At 41.9% G+C, this 22,081-nt stretch overlaps 1 protein-coding gene across 1 annotated transcript; it reads left to right on the top strand.

Annotated features, from left to right (window-relative positions):
• The first annotated feature begins 4,633 nt into the window (after positions 1-4,633).
• emilin2a (elastin microfibril interfacer 2a) lies at positions 4,634-22,081 on the top strand. The gene is made up of 9 exons (XM_083928143.1): positions 4,634-4,879; positions 5,511-5,636; positions 7,580-7,770; positions 7,901-9,862; positions 16,659-16,985; positions 18,648-18,701; positions 19,121-19,180; positions 19,351-19,491; positions 21,339-22,081. The coding sequence occupies exons 1-9, from the start codon at positions 4,734-4,736 to the stop codon at positions 21,671-21,673; spliced, it is 3,342 nt and encodes a 1,113-aa protein (XP_083784269.1). The 5' UTR covers positions 4,634-4,733; the 3' UTR covers positions 21,674-22,081.

The raw sequence follows: 22,081 nt of genomic DNA on the forward strand, positions 1-22,081 counted from the left end.
GTAGGATTTTAGGTATACAGAACATATAATGAGCATATAGAATGGTTTGATTTTATATATACATTACCCAACATTATATAAAGTAGTTTATATTAGTTCCAACATGACCACCTACAACATTAATTATTATCAATTACGTAGACCTCTATCGCTGCAGGCTCTCTGACGTTTCAAACACATGTATCTAATTAACAATTAACTGTTTCATGCACACCTACATGGAAACTAGCTATCATTAATGTTACAGCTACACATGAGGGTTTTCAGCTATTATTATCATTTAAGTCACGAAAATAAAAGTTCCATCATCATTAAAGTGGATAAATGGCGGTGGAACCCTATTCTTTGGCGTTCAAGCTGCAGTGCATGACCAACAATAATACCACCCACCAAGGTGCACCACTGAATGCCACAGGAAATCTTTCCTCCCAGTAGCCATGAGTCTGCACTCCTTTCCTCTCACTTCTGGACACTATATTAAGAACTATTTAAGAATTATTATTTTCATCGTCAACCTTCTAAGTTCTGTCTTATCTTATATTATATATAAAGATAAGAATACTTTTTTCCAACACTGATGAGTCAGTTTGAACAAGACAGTACAGATATAGACTGGCTGAGGGTAAAAAACTGATTACATTAATCACTCCCTTTTACTATCACAACGGGTAATTCACACGCCGTCTTCCATTAATTTAATTACTCTATGGCTGAATGGCCACAACCCATCTCAGGTGCCCTCAGCATTTCTTATTACAGGGTGTAGGAGGTCTTGTGGATTCAGCTCATCTTGTAGTAGCTCACGGAGACCTCTCAGCCCCGACGCAATCTCACCTCATTAACATTTTAGGTGACGAGTCTGTCACGGCCTTAATTAACAATTCATGGACACGGCATATAGCTATATTAACATTTTACAACCAATACATCAGCTTTCCTAATTTGGAGTGTGTGTCTGCATGCACGGGCCCCATGTGTTTGTGCATGTAGGGGAGACTCAGGGGGGAGACTTTGTGAGTGTGTGGGTGGGTGTGTTATTTGTGTACGTCCACAACAGGCAACTATGTCTCTCCTTTTCGTCTCTGAGTCTGTCTTCCCCTCTGTCAAATACCATGGCATTTGTTTGAACATACTCTCAATCTTACATTCTGATCATGACAGTGTAGTGACGCTAAATAAGAAAAATCCAACCATTCTGATTCAGTGGAGGTCATTTCCAGTATAATGCCAGTTAATGACCTTAAAAGATAAATCCGACTAAGTAAGTGTCACCCATAATGGAAAGGTCGACTAATTAGGGTGCTATTTTTGATCAGTCGACTATTACGAAGTGTCAGTGATACAAGTCTCTGTTTAAGACTTTTTCTGTGGGAGGCAAAATGAACGAGAGGGGAGAGGAGAGAAGAGGAGACAAGGGATGAATCTTATATGTATTATAATAAAGATATAATAATGGTCAATAAAGATATAATAATGGTCGAAGACAATCTGGTAGAGAGATTCTCATTTCTGCTTCTCTTACACCTAACATATTCAAAAAGGCTTTGAGATTGGGTGTAAAAGCATGAAATGAGACCAAAGAGTCTTTAGCTGCTTCATCGTGCTATGAAATGTGTGTATGTTCATCTAGTATGGTATATGTCAATAAAGGGACAAATAATCCAGCATCTTCACATCAGGAGTGATGCACAGGGCTCCTATAAATCTCTAGACTCTAATGTAAGCTCAGGGCTTCAGGAGAAGAACATTTTTGAATTCACTTCAGCTCAAAAACATCTTGCAATGAGTGAATAAAGTGGAATATGTGATCAAAACACCACATCTCAGACTGTCTGCTTCAGTGTGTGCAGCTAAAGGAGAGAAAAGTTAAACTGAAGGAACAATCCCACCACAGCCCCTTGATCCCACTTTGAAAACTACCTGTGTGGGCAGTGTGTGCATGCCTTGGTTCCTCCACTGAATCACGGTATCATAGTGTACTGCACAAGGTGCAAGCAATCTATGCAGCACTTCTCGCTCTCTCACAATCTTTCAAGGGCATACCATACTGTAAGGAAGCCACAATGGCCATAATCCACAGTGCACTTACATAGACAGTTATCTCTGGCTGAATGTAATTTGATCTACACACTATTAAGAAGTGTGTACCAGGACATATAATGGTTCTACAATCCAGCAAAAAAAAAAAGAAAATAGCCCTTTTAAAGAAAAACCTTCGTTGGGTTGTATCGCCAGTAGCAGCCTTGAATGCACCATCTTGGTGCACCTGATAATTTATTATAAGTTAACATATAGATCAAGGTCACTGCTTCAGTGGGATCACATTGAATCCACAGGACTTAAAAGCGGTCTTGGTGAGGGGTGGCCTTGCAAAGTGCATGTCTCAATGACAAATGCATCATGCACTACAAAGGACCCGCCCTGGTTCAATGCAGGCTATTCCAATTTCAATCAGTCCGCCAACTTCTGCAAAGTCGAACAATAAGAAATCAATCCGAGTGAGGTGAAATGAGGAAACATCATCTGGATTTATGGCTGAAATCATAGGGTATTTTTTTTTGTTAAACTGAAAGAAATGGCCTCGGTATTTCCCTTCAGTCATGACTCATCTTACTTGCCATTCTGCAGGAAAAAGTCAGGGCATACATGAAGTTAATTACTATTTTTAACTTGAGCAGAGCACATAGGTGTAACGTGTGTGACTTGATAGGGTCATCATGGAAAAAAAGTACAGTAAGTAAAGAGCAAGAGGCTGCAATTAGAGAAGTGGAAACAGACTGCTTGGCCTTTCTTGTGATGTTCTGTAATGGTGAAACAGAGTTATCATCTGGTGACTATAATCTCTAAATAGCTTATCAATTGTTATAGTATCAGTGACAAATAACATAATACAGAAATAGAGTACAGTTGATGGCGTTTTAGTCCGAGACATAAAATGATTCGTGACAATGTAAGCTGCAGTAATAATAAGGGATGGCGAATTCAGAATGCATAACATATATATAATTGACATGAGCTGAACATGGCATGGTGATTGAGCTGGAGGAATTTGGGCAGAATGCCTCAGTAATGAAATGTCCTTTTCTCACTCCAACACTTTTGGAAAGGAATCACCATGACTACAAGAAGGAGTTTGGCTTTCTTTACTGCTGCTGTGCTGCCCTCTCCTGGCGACTAAACACACAGCCATATACTGTCACATATCTGACTCCCATGAACCCCACTAAAGAACCAATTGTTCCCTGTCTGAACAGCCTGCAGTAGATGTCAAGGTTTGCCAAATGTATACCAGGGGTTAACGTATACATTGGAATAATGTGTAAATATAAGGAAGCGAGGGGGAAATGAACAAAAGGAAATCAATGAACTTGTCAATAAACTCATTAAAAGATTTGTGTAGGTGGAGGTATGGATTGTATTAATGAAGTGTCAAGTTTATCTCATGCTCTTGTCGATAAAACACTTGAGAATCAAAACCCTGCAGACATTCACTTACATAACCAATTCCAGCATCTCTCACTTGGCCGGGCGGTGCACACTGCTTGATGAAATAGTGCAGTCTTATTTAAGGAAGGGTTATCTCTGGTCTTGTCTATTAGGGCTGTGTACTGATGAGAATCTGGTGTCATGCTATAGATTGCACAGGGATTATGAATCAATCAAAACATAGCCTAATATCGTGTGTATACAAGCGTATCATATTTTCTTACACCCCCTAGTGTCCGTGTCTTCCTCCAGTCATTCTTTAAGGATCCCTCTGAATCATTATAACACATATACTACTTGAATGATTCCATGTCTTTATTTAAGTCTCCCTTGGTTATGTTTATCCTTCTGCCCCTTTCATTTTCATTTTTCATGTTAACTGACAGAATCTATCACATCAGGAAACAGTCATGCAGTATGCGCTGCGACAGCGTGCTGGGAAACTGGAGGGAAATGCTTAAGGCCATCTCACAAAAAACAATTTTCACAGCACCACTGTGTGCTTGGAAACTCCACTCCTTCTCACACTGTCGAAGCACTGACAATGGATTCCTGCCTGGAGTGCTGTGAATTGAAGCTCTTGTGTAACTAATGTGCTACTTTCTGTCTCCCTCCACACTGAGATGTTGCACAGCAAATTACTCAGATTGGCTGGGGAAAAAAAACAACAAATTTGCTCAATGCAGAAAAGAAACTGCAGACTGCACACTATACCCCACCCCCACCCCCACATCACCCCCATTCAGAGAATCTAAATTACCACCGATATCCCTGGCCATGAATATCATCAACACTACCACTACACACACCTCTTTCAACCCTGGAGGTTGGAAAGACATTATCCTGTTATGTTCATCAGCGAGGTGTGAATTATTTGGCTGCTGGCAGACAAAGGAGTAATCAACTTTCATTCCAAATCCTTTCTGATGGCAACATCCTCTAATGAATGCCTTAAAAAGAACAACCTAATAAAAGGAAAACATTACCAAAAACAAAAACACCTATTGAGCTATAAAACTTTTGTTTAAAAGCTGAGGAAGTTTTTTTTCCTCCTGAATTTTTTGGGAGGAGGGTGTTGGCCCCAAAACGTCATTCCAAGGGAGGTGCAGTGAATGTGGACTTCCCCAAACTTGGAGTTTGATCAGTCACTGGGGCAATGTGGTGTTTGGGAACGTCGCGCATGATAATAACAGAGTAGCCGTCTTTTTCTATAGTTAGGAATATTTATTTTAAGGCGTTTGTTCAGTATGAATTACAGGAGTGGAGAGATGGACTGGTGGTGGGCTGTTTTCACACTGTTTTTGAACTTTTACTTCACTTACGGGTCTCCCTCCTCTTATGACTTGTTCCAAGGGTCTGCATACACTGGAGTGGTACACAGACACAGAAACAGGTAAGTAATGGCTCTCTATTCTCACCAGGGCCAACCATTTGCACTCTTCTATTTTTGTGAAAGTCATAAAAGTTCAACACGGGCATTTCTTTAGCCCCACTTTCCCTGAAGGTAAAAGCTGTGCGCCTTCGTTGCGCAGTTGCCAATAAAAATGCGATGGAATCAAAAGTGCTTATTGATCGAAGAGACCTCAGGCCGACGAAGGTTTAGCCTCTTATGGTCATCTGCAGCCTGTTAACATTAACTGTGCTTTTATCAGCCTGTGGCTAAATTTGGCTCGAGTTTGCCAGTGTTGCCAAAAGGTGATAACACGGAGATAAACGCTGGAATGTGGCTGATTACTCCAGCCGCGTCCACAAGAGACCATTAGATTTTGCAGCTCTTTCCGGATAAACTAAAAAGGGCTAAAAAAAAAAAAAAAAAAAAGAAAAGAAGAAAAATCTCACTGAAATGATGCAACTTTCAGGGGAAGTTCGGCAAAGCATAATGACCGAAGTATGAACTTTTTATCCTCCAAAACCACTAAAATAAACTCCGATATGGTATTTGCACAGTATCCCTCTAAAACGTTTCTGATAGTTCTCGGTACGTATACCCTGAAGCTCTTGTTTATTTCTTCCTCTCTCCTCAGGAACTGGTGTGCCTATGTGGTGCGCAAGAACGTGAGCTGCGCCGTGCAGGGGAGTGTGGAGAGCTTCCAGGAGCCCATAGTGGCCCCCTGCCCAGCCTACCAGCAGGACTGCCAGCAACAAGTGACGTGAGCATCCGGGGAGCGAGGGGAAGGGGTCAAGGGTGCCCTTTTTCCGATAAGAGATATGCTGGAGTTCTGATACAAAATGTTTCTCTGAGACAGACCCGGAGGGAGGCAGAAATATCCACAGTGGGTGAAGAAACTTTGGCAGAACCAAAAGCACAACGTTTTCAAGCAAGCTGAAAAAGCCCACTGAAAGGGCAAAAGGGTTAAACAGGAAATGCAGCCTAAAGCTGATGAAGACTAGAACTCTATATGGCTGAAAAGCAATAGAATGGTCACTTACCTGAAATAACAAGCTAGTCGAAACACCCCACTTTGGGACAACATACACTGCTTCCAACGCAAAATACCAGTATATGACAACATGCAGCAAGTTGAAATGACACATTGACATGTTACACAAAGTGACATTGTTAGTCATGTTTTTAAAAGGGCATGAGTGTTGGCCAAAGCCAAAATCATAGTCGTTTAATTTAATTAGCTTAATTTTATCATCCTATCCTTAAAAAAGAAAAGACAAAACAAAACAATGTCTAAAATCAACCGTCAATTATCTTAAGGTGCTGTGGTGTTCAGGATCACAGAGTTCTTGAGACTTTTAAAGCATGCATGCATTGGATGAAATTCAGCATATTCTCTTCAAGGATTGGGTCAAGACATAGATAGCTATTTAAGTAAAGTATAGTAAACCGCTGACCTTGAGAGATCATGAATAGCATTGTCAAAATTAGTGAAAAATGTAGACGATTTTATCTCTTTTGCCTTTTTGATTTACCACTTTGCAGGCGATCTCCTATACTGTTTCTCTGGCTATATGCATACAGATGAATCAAACTTAAACAAATGATTCATACCTCCAGAAAAGGTCTACCTCCATTTTTGTAAATCAGCACATTTGTGCATCTAGTTTCATCTATTATTTAATTATGTGTTATATTTTCACTTGATGCTTCACAGCTGTTGATTTGATATTAGCTGGTGGTCCTCAATATAACATGACTTAATATCTTGTTGAAGCCTTTATCAACATAATACATAAATAATATACCTTTCTATCAATTTATTTGGAACTACATCAGAAGTAATCTCATCCCGGTTGTATTCAGGAGCTGCTTTCACTTGGGCTGAATTAACATCCTTGTAGAAGAACAGTTGTGAGCAGTGCATGAGATTCATAATGAGTAAATAAGAAACTAAAGATGTAGTTAATAATAACTTGGATTAATGAAGCAATCTGTTCCTCTGATGGAGAAATTGATTGTTGCAAGGTTCTACACCAGTAAGTGATGAGTAACAGTTCATTAATTCTTTTCTTCAAATTAAGAGCCTCTGTGTTGTAGAAAAGATCCCTGGAAACAGACAGTTCTTAGGTCAAACGAGCCAATTTCCAGGTTTCTGTGAGAAGCAGGGAGAGCTGGCAGTGAGAAGAAAGACCTCAGGTTTTTCCATTTCTAAGTTATGACATATAGCACTGGCTTTATCTCGTGAGGATGAGATTTAAGCACATACAGTTGGAATAAAGCTATAAAGTTAAGGTTTTCAGTTTCCTTCCTTCTATTTGTCAAGCTAGAATAGTGTTATCACTATCTGCGAGGGTGTCAGTTAGGAAATGAAAAGAGGATTATTGCAGTCATCATCTTTCCAGATGTTCTGCGAATGACATGACCCCTGCCTTCAGGGAAGTGATGTCATCTATTGTTTCTTTGGGAACTGTTTGCCTTGGCGACATAGTTAAAATGTTCATGTAATGGGGATCAGTAGAAGCTCAATAATTTCCCCAAAAGCCAACATTTTAGTGATTGCAGTTGAGTAGATGTAGCACCAACAGGCAAACATACAGGAATAACATTTCACAAATGTTCTGTGTTTGATCTTAGACACAAAGCTCAGTGTTCCCAATTGTATATTCATGTTTGTTGGAGATAATTCTGCTCTTTTTTTTACAGATACCAAAATCGATTTCGACCCACATACAAGATTGCCTTCAAGACAGTGACAGAGTTGGAGTGGAGATGCTGTCCTGGCTACCAAGGTCTGGACTGTAAAGATTTAAAACCACCTCCAGACCGTCAAACAGTTCAGGGAACACAACCTTACTTCCCATCAAATCCTGGCTATACAATCAGACACGCACAGAGTAAGACATTTTCTGTTCTATCTTAAGTGTTTTGGGAACCAGATATCTAGTGCCAATCTGCTGGAGCGGGAGAGAATAATTTGTTTGTCTTTATTAATTAAAAGTCTCATAACTTATTTTCTGATCATAGGACCAGAGCGGAGAGAGACGGGGCACCATGAGACAAGGCATGGTGGGACAGATAAGGTGCATCTTCTGGAAGGTGAAGTTCAGCGCCTGTCACAGACAGTCCTGGATCTCCAGTCTGCTTTGACAGGGTTAACCGCCAACCTCCGTACAGACCTGCAGGAAGACACAAAGAAGATACTGGTGACACTTCTCAACAACATGCGTCCACCAGACAGTGCTACGACTGCGGGCACAGAGGAGAGCCCGGCAGTGCTGGATGGTCATCAGGCTACTCGAGGTGGGATGGCTGGAGACAAAGCTATAGAAAAAATAGTGACCCGGTTGGATGATATCAACAATGAACTGAAAAGCAAGGATGAAGCTTTGGAAGACCTTAGAAGAACCATGACAAGTCATGAGGGGCAGATCGGCGTCCTGATGGATGCCTCTCAATCTCAGACTCCAGCCATAGCTGAGTTTGATGTTATACAGACCTATGTTGACGGAAAATTTGACAAGCTGAAGAAGGAGCTAGACCAGAATGTGGAGGAACAGATGACCAAGCTACAAGGCTCCTGCATTAATAAGCTGAAGACCTGTGAAGCCAGCTGTGATCAAGGTTTGGGCAGCCTAACCAAGCTGGTGGATGCCAAGGAGGCTGATCTGAGAAAGGAGATACGGGCACTACGTCTGGACATGGCTGCTGCAGATGGACCTATACGAACTCAGAGGCAGACTGATCCATCCAAATCACAGGAGGATCGCAGTGACCACAAAGACCTGTGGCGTGAGATTGACCGTATTGCAGAGGCTCACCGCATCCTAAATGTCCGCATTGACAACGAGCTGGCCCACCTGTCTGCACCTCAGGACGACAATGATTTCAGCTTCATGATTGAAGAGCTTGAGGCACGCATTAATATCACAGAGCAAAACGCAGAGACTCACTGTTTCTATATTGAAGAGAAGCTGACCCGTACGATTTCAGAAGAAGTGGCAGACCTCCGGCAGCTTCTAGAGGAGCGTCTGAACAACATGGAGGACCAGTTTACAAACATGCTGGTGGAAATGAGCAACAGCTCCTTCCCTGGGATGCTTGGTGACTCCATGGATGCCATTCAGACAGAAGTCAACAACAATAAGTTCCTCCTCCAGGGTTTGGATGATAAGGTCAATGCGGTTGGAGAGTTGTGCTCTGCAGGATGTTCGGGCCCAGGAATTAGTGTAGGTGCACTGAGTTCATCACCCACACCTAAAGGTCTCGAAAACATTTTAAAGGACCTGAGTCGGTATCGGAATGATTTGGACGTTCTTCACACAGATGTTAGTGCCAACACAGACAAGCTCAGGCAGCTGGAAGATCTTGTTGAAAGGCAGTCAGTTGCAAATGAGAGACGTGTCAAGACAATGGACGACTTTCAGAAGGGACTGATTAATCTCCAAGATAATGTGCTTAGTCTGGCTGGTGCTGTTACCGGGTTGAGTGACTCCTTAAGCAAATACAACCAGGATATGAACAGAATAAACTCCACATGCTGCCATGTGGGGCAGAGTGGCACGGGGCAAGAAAACTGGGCATCAGTCATTGCGGTACCCAGTAGCGAGGCGGAAGACAACAGGCGTCAGGTTGAGGAGCTGAAGAACAGGCTTGATACACTCAGCAGGCAAGTGTCATCTGAACTGAGTCAATGTAAACACAACACACAGGGTGTTTCTGATGGCATTTCTGCTGTGGACGGACGCGTGACCAGACTTGAGAAGGTGTGTGGGAGGTTAGATGGGGTTTCTGCCAATATCAAGGAGCTGAAAGATGGACTGGAGAGACATGTTGGTGGTCTGCAGGACTGTGTGCACAGGATGAACGTCACCTGCGGAAATCATGGTGCGGACATCATCGCGCTGCAGAATTCTTTGCAGAGGTTCCAGGCACAGCTGTCTTCGATGGCCAAACATGTCTTGAAAGATGTCACTGCCAAAGAGCCAGGTGAGTTGGTGACAGTTCGATGATATCTTTGGCTCTTTGTGAGTGAATGAAAAGAATGCACTGCATGTATGTTGCGATCTTGAGTATGTAACAGGAGACTGACTGTCTGGACTATGTTCAAACAAGCTCACAGTTTTCCTTTCTTGTTGAGAGTTAGTTGGATGAGAAGACAGATACCCCACTTAACACTCACAAAGCCAGCACTCGGTGGATTTAGCTTGGTATAAAGACTGGAAACAAGGTAAAAAAACACCTTGCCAAAGGTAACAAAATGCGCACCTCGCACGTCATTATTAGCACGTTATGTCTTAATTATGTCAAAAAACTGATGCGTAAAAGCACCAGGTTGTGGTTTTACAGGAGTTTATGTGCTCAACTTTTTATATTTAGTTTTGAAGAGAGACATTCTTTTCCCCTGTTTCCGGTCTCATTCCAGAGATAAACTAACCGGCTTCTGGCTGTAGCTTCATATTGAATTTCATCCAGCAAGAAAGCAAATAAGCCTATTTATTACAGTTATGTATTACTTTTCAGTGTGACAAAAAGGATACCATATGACAGTAATTAGATGCAGATTATGGCACAATTTCACCGCTCAAAAGTCTATGGGTTCTCTCATTAGTGCAGGCAGCCAGACACTGAAATGACTAAATACACACACTCCTTTGCAACTTCCTCTCCAACTTTCAGCATATGAGTTTATCAAGCGCGATTAACATCTGTGTAAACAAAAACATTTCCTGGAGATAATCCTCCATATAATGCATTTTGCTTCCTTGGCTTACATGGAGGCTAGGAGGGAGGGATCAGATCCCATGAATGGCCACAGGGTATTTCCCGGAGAGGGAAGACACAGGTTCACTGGGCCTCCCTTGCTTGCCTTGAATATGTCATTCAATATGTCCCAGCACTAAGAGACAGAGGCCCACATTGGAAACTTCCTGTGACTTCGAGTCATGTTGTCCTGAGATTTCCCCAGATTTTATATAAGGAATTACATTTTTTTGTCTGATCGTCCCAGCAGACCAGTCCATCAACTCCCTTCATGAATATGTTGAGCTGTGAGGCCTTCTTTCTTGAACCATGACATATCTGTTTTACCACAAAACTGCAGATCTCCATCTCAGTTCCCGGTATACACACACACACACACACACACACTACACCTCCCTCTTTCTCCTTACACACGTACACACACCAACCTCCAGAGATTCCCGTAGAGTGACCTCAGCCTGATGTGTGGAGTCTGGTCTTCATTAAGGGCCCTGACTCACTGCTGGAGCCAGTCTTGATGGAGAGGGGAGAAGCAGGGCTCCACACCCAGGAACAGATGCTTCGACTACCCTCAGCTGTGATGTCATTACTGGGGCCCCATCACCAGTGCCTCCCTTTCTCAAACCATTGTCCGAAACAATGGTATGATAGATAGGAACGTGAGGAGTAAAGGAGGGAGGATGGATTAATGGTTGTGGTAGAGAGACAGAGAGCGTGAAGGCATTTTGACTTCCATTTCACTCTTTGCCAAATATGGACAGATGTTTCCATTAGATATTTCATTTCATTACTGTACACGTAACAGTACACTGCCCCTCTGTCCAGCATTAAATCAGATAGAACTGTGCATACTGCAGCAGGATTGTGAAACATGTTTGGCAGGGCTCTTACTTAAAGGTGGAGCCTGTGATTCTACTCCGATACGTATTTGTCAAATTCAGCGAGTATTTAGGGTTACAGCCATATTCATGCACGCATCATTGATGTTTTCATCAGGAAGGGGGGACAATTATTTCAGCTCTTAGCACACCTACAGAGCGCACCTTTCAACACCATGGATGCCATAAACGCAACACTTCAGTTGCAGTTCTTTAGAAAAGACTTTGTCTTCGGCTATACAGCTAACCATGAACATACTGACTTCTGGGTCTGTCAGAAAGAGACGCTGGTATTGGTATTTTAGCTTGTGAGTCTATGTCAACACGGCACATGTGGTCCTGGAGACACCTACTGTGGAGGGAACTACCAGAGGAGGTATTGAATAGTTTGCAAGGTGTTAATAGGTCTGTTGGTCTATGGACAGACCTTGTCACAGTGATAGCGCCACAACCATGCAAGATACAGTCACAAAACTTTGCAGGTATGTAGTCGAGATCAAAATGAAAGTCATGTTTAAAGATGGGTGTGGTCTGATCAAGGGTGCCTGAAGTAGGGGGTTAGGAAGTTGGAACTACTTTACCACTGGCCTGATTTGGTGTCACGGCTGGTGTTATCCCATCACAAGATGGTCTGTAGTATAATTATCATTTTAATTGTAGCGGGAACCAGGACAATTTAGTGGTGAATGTTGAAAACCAGGACATTTTAGTGTTTTAAAGATATTTGTTGGGACTTGGGGCTACCAGCTTGAAATAGGACAATCCTGGACAAACCAAAACGCCTGGTCACCATATCAGTATCTCCTCACAGTCTTCTAGATACACAGCCCTGGCTCTGTTAATGGGAAACAAACAAAACACTAGTCCGCTAGAGCTCCAGCACAGGACAGGGGAAAGACCCTGGATGTACAAAGAGAAAGGCAGTGGGAGCGAGAGGGACATGCTAATGTTCTGAAGGTGGGAGGGGTGTTGATTTCAAACATCAACAATCTTTCTCCAGAATTGCAGACAACCACCTTTAATTAATTACTCAAATTTCTGTATGCTAAGTATTAAGCTAGTCCCAGCAGTTAGCTAACTTAGCTTAGCATAAAGGCTGGAAAAAGAGGGAAACAGGCTCTGTTAACAAAATCCTCCATCAGCACCTTTAAACCTTTTGTCTGGGAACCAGTCTGTCACATACTGTTTTTGTACAGATTAAAAAACACTAGATGCATGTTAATGAGTGAGCTTCAGGGGTGCTGGTAGGTGGATTTTGGTTACTTTTGGACTTTTGGAGCCAGGCTAGCTGCTTCAATCTTCTCATCAATCTCTTGGCAAGAAAAAGAAAAAGTGTATCCCAAAATGTCGATGATTATTCTCTGTCTTTGCACTCAGTCTGTATTGTTAACCCCACAAGAGAAGGAGTTGGACTGTGTGGCTGAGGTAGCATGAGGATTGAGTGTTTTCTTCAAATGGGAAGGAGAGAAATAGAAATTTAAAAAAAAAAAAAGAAAAAATTCCACGAAAAACCCCAGCTCTGTGGGTGTGGCAGTGGTTTAGAGCCTATACTGAAATGTTTCCTCTCTGCGTTTGAGCACGTATTTTCTCCTCTGTCATGTGAAGACCCCGAGGAGGCTGTGAACAGATGAGGTGTTGTAATAACATAAGTGACAGATTAACTGGAATAGCTTTGCCCTTAGTCGACGTGACTGGTGACTGGAATTCTGTGACTTCAGTTGCAAAGTGTTGGCACTGCTTCGCCAATAGCAGCTGCTGCAGCCTGTGTGTGTGTGTTTGTTTCTGTGTCTGTTTTCTCTGTGATGCGGACAGTGACCCTGTTGCATTGTTCAGAGTCTAACACAGATTATAGGCTTTGAAATGAGGCGTAATTAGGCTTTAATGTCTTAAAGGGTACAGACTGTTTAATAGAGGTTATAAGGAAATGTACGCAAAATTGTTCTCAAAGAGCTTGAGCATGTTGTTTCTGATTCAACAGATTAATCCACCTTCTTGTGCTGAATTTTCTCATTCGTTTTTAAAGATGTTATTTTTTTTCTCTCCTCCTTTTCTTGGAGGGGATCCCAGTCTAGCTCATATCACTTCCCTGTCGTTTCTTTCGCTCTCTCTTATCTCTGATTCACTCCCCCTTCACTCCCTCGTCGCTCTCTCCTTCTGTTCATTTGTTTTCTTCAGATTTGTCCTTCCAAGAATGTCAGAGGACTTCTTTTCCTTCTCTCCCTCCACCCTGTCCTGTAAGTATCGACTAGCGAGGCCTTCAGAAAAGAAAAAAAAAACAGTTGTATTAAAGTGGGGATAAAATTAAGGCTTTGATTTCATGGATCAATGCTTTGCAATTGATCATTGTGACTTTATATAGGAGAGACAGGCAGTAAGATTAACTGTCTACCGATGAGGGAATACAGGAAAAGCCATTTATCAAAGGCTTTTTGAAGTCAAAGGGTGTCTGCTGGAAAAGAATGGAAAATTGAACTTGACACCGCCACAACACACACTGTATATATTTAGTCGGCTGCAGAATTTTGAGGGGGCACTGACTGCAACAGCTTCCCCCAGAGAGATCTCTGAAGCCTCCGTCTCTGAAGGTGTTTCCATTTCTGACCCGTGAGTGCATCTGGAAGTCTTCAGAGGAGAATGGACCCAGATACACAATGAGAGTCCCTGACATCTGCCATTCAGTGCGCAAGTTGAACCTCCCATCATTAATATCACTGGGGGAAAACGGGGCGGAGGATGAAATTGTGTCCATGTGCATAGCAGGCAAAGAAAAAACAGGAAAATGTATGTCAGAGTGTGACCACCACACCCTGCTCTGTGCCCCTTGACACCGTTTTCCAGCGCACGATCAGCCTGTCTGCTGCAATATTCCTCAAAGCTTTCAGACCCTCCTGAGCACTCATGCCCTGTCACCTGGATCTGTGGAAACAGCAGTGACTACGGCATCTCCCTCCCTCTGCAGTGTCTCAATCTGCTTGTGAGCTATAACATCTGGTTCGGGCGATTCTTTTGGTTGCACTGGTGCGTATTTGTGCGCCTTTCTGTGTGTTTTTCGTCTTTGTGGTTGCCCCCTTAGTGAGACACAGGCGGAGAGCTCATGGGAAATATGCACTCAGGCAACCGTCATCTAAAGGAGGCACAGGGAGGAAATGAGGAAGAGATTTCTGATTATCTCAGTACAGCATGATTGCTGGGTTTAATTTGTTTTTGATCACACATGTGGTTCCGAGTAGCTTGTGGTATTGTATCACTTGCAGTAAGAAGGAAGAATTGAGATGGTTGATGATGTTTTATTTGATAAGAACAGAGTGGTTTTCATAACCTGGACTAACAGGCAGACCATGTAATACCATAACAGTATCAGGACAAGATTGAATGTACATATTGACTTTTCTTCCATCGTTATGTTGTTGGCTGTGGTCGGACTTATAGCCATTATAATAATTATTTAAGTTTCAGGATGCTAAAAAGTAATTTGATTGTACCCTGTGGGCTTGAGTGTGAATGTTCATTCATGACCTTGGAAACAGTACTAATTACCTTAACTTAAGGCTCACTGCACTGCAGATTATGACACAATGGGCCCGTGGGCACAGACATGCAAAAGGCCCCACCACCTCTCCTACACTGGAGCCAGACAGAGTTTGTGATGCTTTTCATCCTTTTCTTTCTTGTTTTGCATATCTTTGTAGCTGTTACGCTCTGTGGTTTTGTGTCTCTTTGTGGTCATTTGTAGTCTCTTTGTTTTTATTTGTTGTGTCTTTATGGTCATTTTGTGTCACTTTGTGGTAATTTTGGTCTCTTTGTAGTTATTTTGTGTCTCTTTATGCTAATTTTTTTTTAATCTTTTGGGTCATTTGTAGTCTCTGTTTTTATTTGTTGTGTCCTTATGGTCATTTTGTGTCTCTTTGTAGTTTTATGCCCCCCCTTTGTTGCTATTTAGCTCCAGAAAAAGCTTGTAAGTGAACCTTGCTTCAAGATTAGTACCCAGTGGAGTTCTATAATTGTAATGCTTACATTTACGGATTCTCACAAAAATGAGTGTGATGACATCCTTGAGGGCCAGTTAAAAGTGTTAAATGTATTTCCCTCCTCATAAAACATTTCAAAGCCATTTTTTGTGGAGGCACTTGCATCAGCGGATTTGTTCATGCTTTAGCATTTATTTTTACGACAGCCGATCATCTACCAGCCGACCTGTGACATCCAATCAGACTCATGCAGAAGTGGCCTTTATAACGTGACTCTATTCACTTTTACACCGCTCAAACCTTTGTAAGATGCAGCATATATGTATGGAAACTTTTGATATTGTTGGGTTTAACATTCAAGTTTACAGCTATCTCTAAATGATGTATCCAAGTAGATCATACGCTTGTTCTCCCCACAGAATCTTTGTTGTTTGTATCCTTTGAGCTTCCTCAAAAATCGGAGGCTTTTCCACCTCATCTAACTGTATCATCATTTGGAATAAGTGGTCATTTCCTTGATGTAAATGTCTTTGGCTGAATGACATCACTGTAATCCTGTTACATAATATACTACATGGAACTACAGACACCAATACATGAAGTATCAAACAAGCCATGTCATAGAAACCCCTCCACTGAATTTTAAATATGGCCTGACACAATCTGTCTGACAGCTGGTTGTGAGACAAGGCTCACACAAAGCAGGTACAGCAATTATTTTAGTTATTTGTCCTCAAGAGACTCACTGTGTCTCTCTGCTCACCTCAGAGGCCCAGGTGATGTCTGCGCCCTGAGGGGGTCTGGCAAGCAGCCAACTGGTTTCCGTTCAGATGGTTCTCATTGGCTTAAACTCACACCGACCGCCCGCTTTGCTTTTTATGAAGGGTAATAATGGTATCGGTTAAAAAAATAGCTCAGAGGTGCAGTGAAAGCCAGCTCTAATTTGGCCTGTCATCAGAATACAAGTCGTTAAAAGATAATTCACAAGAGAAGGGAGGGATGTGGTCTGAAGGTGAGAGAGGAAGTGGGATTCATAAACAAAAAAGCTAAGTGGACGCTTGTGCCTTTGTCGTAACAGCATTTTCCATAACTTTAAAAATCTGTTGTGACCAGATGTTATATGAGGGATATATTTACGATCTTCCCACTGTCTGTCTTTTTCTTTTTCTTTCTAAGGAATGACCTTAAAACCAGAGAGGCCCGCTTCTGTGCCAGATTCGATGCCGACAAGAACCAGAATCCAACAAATCCACATCCCTCTCATCCTCCCACCGGCGTTCAATCCCAGCCAACCACTACAGCCAAACATGCACACGATTAAGATCAGTCCGCCACGCCAGCCGTCCAGACCCCAGCAACCGGGCCATCCTGCGCTGGTTCCCGTCAGGCCGGTGGTGGAGACGGGCGAGGCAGGACCTCCAGGGTATACTCGCAGGGTGACTGTACGGAGAGGGTCTGAAGACTCGTCCAGCGCACCCGTCAAAGGATTTGCTGGAGCACCGGGTGAGGAGTGCTAATGGTGATGATCACCTTCACACTGCGGCTCTAGTTTAGATATTTTTCAGAAGTGCTAAAAAAAAAAGTCTGCATTATTTCACTCTTTGACATGCGATCTGACTATTTACACATGACCCTGCATTCACCACCTCAACAAGCGACACAGTGTGGTGATCTTGTAGCTAAAAAAGGTAAATGGGTTAAGTATTTTGTGGACACCTGGGAGACTGAGGTTCAAATCCAACCTGGGACATGATTTAAAATGATGTTAACTTACTTTTTAAGCAATTTGGTTAGATTTAGACAACAAAGTTACATGATGAGGGTTTAGGCAACAAAATTACTTGGTTAGGTTTAGGAAAAAAAAGGGACACCGTGGTGGTACAAATAGCATACACGGATATTACAGTAGTTTGTATAAGGGTAAAAGTACAGGGAATAAAGGGGCTAACAAAAGAAACAAATTATTCCACAAGTACTGTAATGATTATTACATGTCACTTTACAATAGCAATGTCATGGTGCACACACCAGAAGGGGAGAAAACGTTGCAACGCTATTTAAATTTTTTTTTTTAATAAACGACAGTAAAGTTTGTTTTGAGTGTGTGCATTTTGCTCCTTAATTGTCTGTAATCTGATACAAACTGCACTACTGCTCCCGAGCATTTGATCATCATTTCAAAAACATAAACAGAACTATTAGAAAGTTACAGCGACAGAGGAACACCCTTCCTCGCAGTCTTATTAGCCTAATGTTTTGTGTCCCAGGATGTGATGTAAAGCGTTAATCCAGAATCTGGTGCACCGAGTCGACTTGTCATCACTGCCATGACAAGAAGGACATTTTTTATGTCACCGTGTCATAATTCTGGCACCATGGAGAGCTAGGCTGAACCAGCATTACCACAAGTGTGACATAATCTATGCATGCTCCTCTTTTCAACAGTGCTGTCGATTCACAGTCACATCATGATAGACTCATCTGTATTAGAAACTGTATTAGAAAATGACAACATTTGGCATTGAGCCTGGGTCTGTTTTGTTCTGTCTTAGCCATAGAAACCATTTCAAAGGTTGAATTATGTATATTTTTTGGTCATTATCACACACAAGAATGCTATACTTAAAAGGCTTTTAACTGGGGCCAACTCAAATTGGATGGAAGAGACAGACAGATAGTCACAAACCAGTTCTGTTTTGAATTAAGTGGACTTCTTAGGATGAGGATTAGGGAAAATATCACTCAACAAAACAAAAGCTGTGTTTTTGCCTTCCGCATGGCATGTTTTTGCAGTAAAGGAATAGAGAACTGTTTTGAAATGTCCTACATATAATCTGTTATTTACAGGACTGTGAGTCTTTATTTTGAACTACAACAGCACAAATATCTGCAGGTTTAAATCTATTTGAAAGCTCAGAGAAAACTGTAAATCCTCTCATAGATCCCATTGTCCTGAAACAGCTCAATGAACATCAAACTGATCCAAAAATGCAATATGATGCAGAGTAGTTTACAACCTGTTTTGTTTTAATTTATACCTTCTCTGGGAAACTACAGTATTTGTGCCATAACGTTCAGATGGAAAACCAAACAACGACCTCTGGCTAACTTTTCTCTTCAGATGATGAAAAAACATGATGTGTTTGTCATCTGTTTCTTTTGCAGGCTATCCTCCTCTGCAGCCCGTGTCCTTCAGGCCTCAATCAACCAGCCGCCAAGGTATTATAGCGGTTCAATATCAAGTTCCTACGCATGCATCTGCAGACTCTGACTCTACTATGTCAGTGTAAAAAAAGATGGACAAGCTGTGAATAATTTGAAGCTCGAGAGTTTGAGGGAGAGGGAACTGGATGTGTTTAGTTTAAAGAAGTGTGGGCGGACGGTGAAAGGATTTGAGCTCGTCTGCAGGCAGGCACTCGCCACAAAGTTTTACCCTGGGCTGCATGGGGAATGCTACATTTGGTGATGATGAAGAAAATGACTAGATAATGGCTATATTCACTGTGACTGTTTGTTTCTTTGTAGCTACTTGCCCACTCAGAAAATCACACAAATACTAAATAAATAGATTCTGTATATTAATCTTAAACATATAATTAGACACTCACAAACTAACGCTCTTTATTTGTACCTTGTAGTTCCCATAGCAGCAAAGGTGCCCTGGAACCCGATGAATCAAGCTCCAGTTGGATCACCAGGTAAAATCCATCTCTCTCTCTCTATTGTAGTAGCTGCATCGATGAAGAAAAAGGGTTTACAAATCAATAGCATAATATGAGGATTTGTGAGGTCAGTTACTGCATATAAACTGAAGAAATTAGGCCATTATTGATTTACGTGTCTGTGTTGTTTTTGTTTTTTGTTCCAGTTTCAGTCGACAACAGCGCCTTTGCAGATCCCTTCTCCTTCTCTGCTGGCCTCACACAGCAGCCGTTCTCTGGAGACTTTGGCGTCATCCGCTTCAACAGAGTCCTAGTTAATGATGGTGGACACTATAATCCCCACACAGGTACACAACAACAACAACAACAACAACAACAACAACAAAAACAACAACTAATTATCTGATAACGTCCTCCAACTCAATGAAGGAAAAACTGAAATAATATTATTCCTGCCACTATACACTTGCTAATCTAGCGCCTCCTGCTAAATCTAATGATTGAAATCTAGAACCTATCTTTAGTTCCAACTTACTTTCAGTTATGTCAATAATAAGTAGTTCAGCCCTGTTTTTCTTAACTTCAAATAGTTTCAAAAATTAGATCATTTCCATCATTCTCTGACTCTCGACCGCAGGCTTATCGCAGATCCTTAAATAGTTTTAAAAGGCATTGAATTAATTAAAGCTGCAGTCGGCAAGTCTGGCAGATGGAGTTGACTAAGTGATTACAACTCTCACGCCCCTCCCCAACTACCATCGAGTTTGTGTCAGTGCTTGTGCACCAGATTCCTGTGAACACGCCCGTCTCTTCGCGCTAGTACACGCTAGCTAACTCCCCTAAAGATAGCACTTGCGAACACCATTTTGCATATGCCTAGCTTGAGGCATGTGCCTGTGATATTGTAACATGCATGAGAGGGGAGGGGGTATCTGTGGCGTGTGCACGAACTTTGATTGACAGTCGGCTCTCACACAGCCCTGCGCTGAGTGGTCGGGATGATACGGGCGTAGTTGATTTTTGCAAAACCAACAACAGGCTGTTGTTTTGCATAGTGTCAGTTTCAGTGAATATGATCAAAAAAATCTTCAGACTGCAGCTTTCATCTCAAAATAAAGCCTTAAATGGTATTAAAATGTCTTCAATCAATATTTGAAAAGTTTTTAAAATGCTATGACACAGGAAGTAGTCTTATTTTTTTCCCCTGATGTTGCATCTCAAAGTAATTGGTAACATCTATTTTTATTAATAAGTCATTTGCCCCAGGATATACAGTATATAGCAGCATCAACACATTGGTTAATTGAAAAAATTGTTATTTGATGTGATTTGTTTGTGTTTCTTGTTATGGAGGTTGGATTTATTATATTTTGGGAAGCATTTTAATATAAAATATGAAAAAAGTTATTAACAACAAAGATTTAATAACTGTTGCAGTGTCATGTCATGATACTGTACATGGATGTCAATCATACAAGCATTTAAGTTGCATAGAACACCAGCTTTATTGCTTTGTGTCTTCAGCATTTGTGATTTCTTTAGTTCATCATCATCGGCGCCCTGCTCTTCCGATGGATTAACGCACATTTCACCCAGTTTGAGTTGAATTTCTCTTGTGCTCGTGTAGTACCGCGACATAAATATGGATCGGTTCTTTTTGTGTAAAATTAAAATAATATGAGGCTTCAGCAGTCTGAGTTAAAAAAAAAATCAGTGGATATCTTTTAGAGTTGATGTCTTTTTAGTAAAACATACTCATTTTCTTACTTTGGGTTTCCCTGGACACTTTTTCCCTGCTCAGAGGCAGTGGAAGGGTAGTAACAAAAAGTAACTATGGACATCTTACTTGATCTGACTATTCATAATCGCTTCAGAAACACGTTCGAATACATTTTTGTACGGATAAAGACGGGTTTTGTCTCCCCTCTCTTTCACTGAAAGGGCATTAGGACGTCTCTTAATGTTCAGTATGAGCAGAGGTAAGGATTACACAAAGCAAAACCGGTGTCAATGTTCATATGGGCACCTTGCTATTGTTTTAATAGAGACATGAAAAATTGTAAACCTATCCTTCAACCTAACTCAGTCATGTAGGCCACAATGAACAGGACCCACAGTAGTAGGAACAAGCATTGGTAAACTTCTCACTCTTTTCATTGATCTTACCAACACTTTCCCTTTCTCATCTCCACAGGGATCTTCACTGTACCTCAGGATGGCCGATACCTGATAACAGGACTGCTGACTGCGAAGCAGGGTGACCGTGTGCAGGCCGTCCTGTCCGTGTCTAACCGCAGTGTCCAGAGGCTGCAGAGCTCGGCGGGGCCTGTGGCTGGCCAACACGGGGGCTCGGCTGGTGGTAACTGTGGCTGCGGCGGCTCCGTGTCCTTCACTCTCATCCTGCCTCTGAGGAAAGGAGACAGCGTGGGCTTGGTGAGGACGGGAGGCCAGCTGGCCACCACGGGGGCCAGGGAGATCCTCTCCACCTATAGCGCCATCTTCCTGTACTCAACACAGGACAGAAGATAGCTGGGGCTAAGCTGGGCAGTAACAGCAAGGACTACTTCGTTCCCAGAGAGTTGGACTGGAGGAAATGTTAAAGAAGCCATACAGCAGTTTTCACTAAGTGCTTTAACACGCAGTTCCACTGTGTGAAGATCCTCTTATAAATACAGTTAAGAAGTCATTACATTGCCATTTGTAAGCCATTTGACAAATGTACCTGAACACAGGAAGCAGGATTTGTTTCTAATATATTTGATTATCAAGTTGCCTTCTTGTAACTATTGTGGATGTCTTGTGTAAATAAGCGTTTATAAATTAACATAAAAATTCATATAATGTAATTATTATTTTAACACCGACTGAGACTCAGTATACAGTATGGTCAACATCTCAGAAGAATGTGATATTGTTGGTTAGGCAATAAACCACGAT

This window comes from Echiichthys vipera, assembly GCF_963691815.1.
Source record: "Echiichthys vipera genome assembly, chromosome: 15".
Classification (NCBI taxonomy): Eukaryota; Metazoa; Chordata; class Actinopteri; order Perciformes; family Trachinidae; genus Echiichthys; species Echiichthys vipera.

Excerpts from the sequence above, each read along its gene's own strand:
- emilin2a (XM_083928143.1), top strand. The coding sequence starts at position 4,734 with ATGAATTACAGGAGTGGAGAGATGGACTGGTGGTGGGCTGTTTTCACA. Across the intron at positions 9,863-16,658 it reads TGTCACTGCCAAAGAGCCAG|GAATGACCTTAAAACCAGAG; the intron begins GTGAGTTGGTGA and ends TTTCTTTCTAAG. Across the intron at positions 19,181-19,350 it reads AGCTCCAGTTGGATCACCAG|TTTCAGTCGACAACAGCGCC; the intron begins GTAAAATCCATC and ends TTTTTGTTCCAG.